At 36.0% G+C, this 3,946-nt stretch overlaps 1 protein-coding gene across 1 annotated transcript in view; it reads right to left on the bottom strand.

Moving 5' to 3' along the window:
• LOC127100772 (uncharacterized) overlaps positions 1–2,782 on the bottom strand; it is a 3,982-nt gene extending 1,200 nt beyond the window's left edge. Inside the window, exons 1-5 of the mRNA XM_051038043.1 lie at positions 2,294–2,782; positions 1,909–2,120; positions 608–925; positions 432–506; positions 1–59 (exon numbers count right to left, since the gene is read on the bottom strand). The exon at positions 1–59 is cut by the window's left edge and continues 16 nt beyond it. Of these exons, the coding sequence (XP_050894000.1) occupies positions 1–59; positions 432–506; positions 608–925; positions 1,909–2,120; positions 2,294–2,510 (881 nt within the window). The 5' untranslated portion in view covers positions 2,511–2,782. The remainder of the gene's footprint in view (positions 60–431; positions 507–607; positions 926–1,908; positions 2,121–2,293) is intronic.
• Positions 2,783–3,946: the final 1,164 nt, after the last annotated feature.

Genomic DNA, 3,946 nt, shown 5'->3' with positions numbered 1-3,946 from the left:
CGCCATGGAGGAAGGTTGTTATCAGCCCTTAAAAGGCCAACTGGCATTGTCAATCCATACTGCACAAAATGTAAAACATAGTAAGTTTTTGAGAATGAGATAGATAGTGTAATCTACTAATCCTATTGTGTGCTTTATTCGAGCAAACTCAGTCTATCCAATAGCGGAAATCTGATAGCAGATGGTCCACAAGATCTTAAACGAGACTCTAATACCATCATAAGAAAGAAATGTGGTTTAGGTCTAACTCAATCCTACAAAACCGGCTTGTAAGGTGAAGATTGCCCCCATTTATAAGCACATGTTCAGGTCATATATTATCTGATGTGTGACTCTTACCAAACATTATAACAAGTACTAAATCCCAACTATACAAATACAATTTTTTTTACTAGCCATAAAATAGGTGAAGGAGTGTTTGATAAGATTACCTGCTTAAAATTACTCCAAACATTACAGTCAGGACCGCGTCCATCACGTACTACCCTAATGTCAATGTCAGCACCCTGAAAATTTTAGATCAGTTCTTGTTAAAGAAAATCATCTGGGTGTATATTGATATGGTTTTTCCTAGACGAAATCAATAGTAAAAGAAGGAGAAGCAGACCATGGTCATTGCTCCATAATGAGCTGCGGCAACAAGAATACTTCCAGTTCCAACAAAAGGGTCATATACTAGTTTCCCAGGAGTAGCCAGTGCTTGGTTGGCCATTAGAAAAGCTATCTCAGCATCCATGGCTGTTGGCCCAAGATAATTACGGCTTTTCAATTCATATGTGGGTATAAGTTTCCTATCAGAGCCACCAACTTCACGGCCGAAAAAGATTGTCTTTTGGGCAACTCGAGGAAGACCGTTACTACCTTCAGAATTATCAATTTCTATTAGCCAGAAGTTGTGATCTGGGTTTCTCAAATTTACCTTTCCCTGCAAACAAAGTGACCAAACAATGATGGATCTTATACATCCTTGCCGTAGTATGAGTCTTTTCATAAAGGCAACATGATAAATAATGAGAAATTTCATTTATTGTAATGCATCAGACTTCAAAAGATATAAAAGGGACTCTGGCTATCTCAACAACCAAGCCGTATTCCAATAAATGGGGTTGGCTACATGGATCAACTTTCGTCATAATGTTCTATCCAAGACCATATTTCTATCCAAATCGTTAATCTCGAGGTTTTTCTTAATAACTTCTCTTATAGTTTTCCTAGGTCATCATGTTCCTCTATCTCAAATGAAAAAAATGGGGAGGTCTGGATCCACACAGGAAAAACAAAATAGCGCTTAAAAATTAGAAGTTTCAAAAAGCTTGCTGAAAATTAAACTGCTAAATCTTGGATACTAAAAAACATAAATCCGATCAAACAGGAATAGAAAACATAATTCCCACAAATCTTTACAAAAGCTATAATGTTGTTTTAATCATGCCAAGCCCAAATCGGACAACATACTTTCCAATGAAATGACCGTGAATAGAAATTACTCAAACTACATTCTACAAAAACTGAAAATCACTGTAGCTACACAGCCGCTAAAGCAGCGGTATAGCGTAGCGGAATTTGTACAAACCATTGTTGTTCCGTAATACGCTATTTTATTTAATACAAAATGTTATCAAATAGATAATATAGCACTATCGCATAGCAGAATTATAACAATCTGCTATTCACAATTTACAACATTGCCAAAAACACAAAAAGGTTCCTTTGAACCACATATCACCAAAACAAATAATAAAATCAATAGTTTCCTCTGCATTCAAGTAAATATCTCAAATTTCACAACATTTTCCCAATGTCCCAAGCTCTATTTACACATGACTGCTGAAATAACAATCTCCTAAAGATCATAACTTTCAATGCAGAGAGAACCAATACAATAAATCAGGTTAAAGGACACCAAACCTTGAAAGGAATATAAGAAAACCCTTGAATAAGTTCCTTTTGCTCCTGTTGACTAATAACCCTCCCAAAGGTATCAACAGTAATCCTGAAAGTGCTGTTAGAATCCAAATATGGCACTTTTCTCTCGTCTGGATAACTCATTATAGAACCCTTCAACTCCTCATAGTTACCCCCTTCACCCCACAGCTCGTACATTCCCTTCACAAGTATACCTACAAAATCATCACCCACCAAAAAAAAAAAATTTAAACAAATCCATTATAAAAAATAAAAATTTAAACAAACCCACTATAAAAAATCAAAAATTTAAACAAACCCAAAAAAAAGAAATGAAAAATAATAAAAGGGCAATAATCAAAATGAAGAAAGAGAAAAAAAAACTGACTTCGGTTGGCAATTTTACGAGCAATTTGTTCAGAAGGGAGATTAACTAAATGGAAAGGAGAATCTGGGTGGTGATGTTGAGGGAGCTTCCATTGCAATTTAGAGCCAACGTCGTCGTTTTGGTTGTTTTCAAAAGCTCCGAATAGTTCTGCTAAAGATTCAACTTCGGGTTTTCTGTAATCCAAATATCTGTGAAAGAAAACGCAGAGATACCACATGATTTTGATTCTTCGGAAATCGAAGAAATGAGTTTGAAGTTGAACGCAGAGACAAAAATGGTTTTGGTGGGATTTTGGATTTCGTAAACCCTGCTCAAAACCCTCGCATGAACTGGACTTAGATTTGCGTTTCGTTTGATTAATCAAGTCTTTGAATTAACCTTCTAGCCGTTGGATTTATGTGTAAGAGAAATATGGACGGTAGAGATTGAGAGTTTGGATGGAATTATCTTTAGAGAAAGGGAAACAAAGTTTAATGTACTCAAAAGAATGTTAACAAGAGAAACAAATTTTATTCTTCATTACATACTACATGATTTTTACACTCAAATACATTTATGTCTTTTATTTTTTGTTTTTAGAATTTTATTTTCATTTATTTTTTGTTTGGTTTATTTTTATAACTTTTAAAATTTTAATATTTATTATTCCGTTTTGGAACCAGAAAAAGAGAGAGTGAGTCGTGGAAGTTGCGACGGAGTAGAGCTTTCGCACGGTATAGCGGGGAATGTCTGCAAGATTATCACTTCAACGTGGAAGTTGCGACGGAGTAGAGCTTTCGCACGGTATAGCAGGGAATGTCTGCAAGATTATCACTTCAACGTTTAAATAAGTATATGAAAAAATATAAGGTATTCAAATTGTATTTGAAACGGTTATCTGAAATGACGTAATTCCTTATATACAAAGGGGGAGAATAAGGAGTTTTTTTTTAAATAACCATCTTTCTCAAAAATAATTATAAAATAATAATTTTTTCAAAAAAATTCCAAAATAACCACATTTAAAAGAGGATACGCCAGATGAACCGTCGCACCCTAATAGACCAAGAGGAGACGCCTAAGACATTGGCGCTTGCATTGATAGCCTCATGAGGAGGCGTCAATGCCCTTGACGCCTGCATTTGACCCTCGTGAGAAGGCGTCAATGCCTCTGGCGCCTGCATGGTGCTTGTGGTGTATGCGTCAATTCATCTGGCGCATACACCCTTGGATTTATTTTATTTTAATTTTTAATGGTTTTTATTTTTTATTTTTTTTACTTATCAAATAATAAAAAGTAATGTAAAAAAAAGTATTCATGATATAATAAATGTTACATGGGATTGACAAAAATGTAATGACCACCCCGATCGAAACGTCCCCTTGTTCCACATCCAGATGCGTTAGTTTGTATCTGAGGTCTCCCACGATTTTCCTGAGGTGTTTGGGGTCTTTGTGTGTTGACCTGATCCAATGATGGATGGTGTGAAGGTTCGTCGGAAGTTCCAGCGGTATTTGACAGATGTGTCATCCTTTGTTCCCAATATCCGAAAGGGCTCTAGCTAACGGCGCTTCCGTAATGGAGTTCGGTGCACATGTCATCGTAGTTAGGTCGATGGGTTGGGTGGAGTGCGGACGGTATAGTTTCCCAAATTGGGACATTGAATCATTTTG

This window comes from Lathyrus oleraceus, chromosome 7 (assembly GCF_024323335.1).
Source record: "Lathyrus oleraceus cultivar Zhongwan6 chromosome 7, CAAS_Psat_ZW6_1.0, whole genome shotgun sequence".
Classification (NCBI taxonomy): domain Eukaryota; kingdom Viridiplantae; phylum Streptophyta; class Magnoliopsida; order Fabales; family Fabaceae; genus Lathyrus; species Lathyrus oleraceus.
This window is presented reverse-complemented; position numbering and strand designations above follow the sequence as displayed.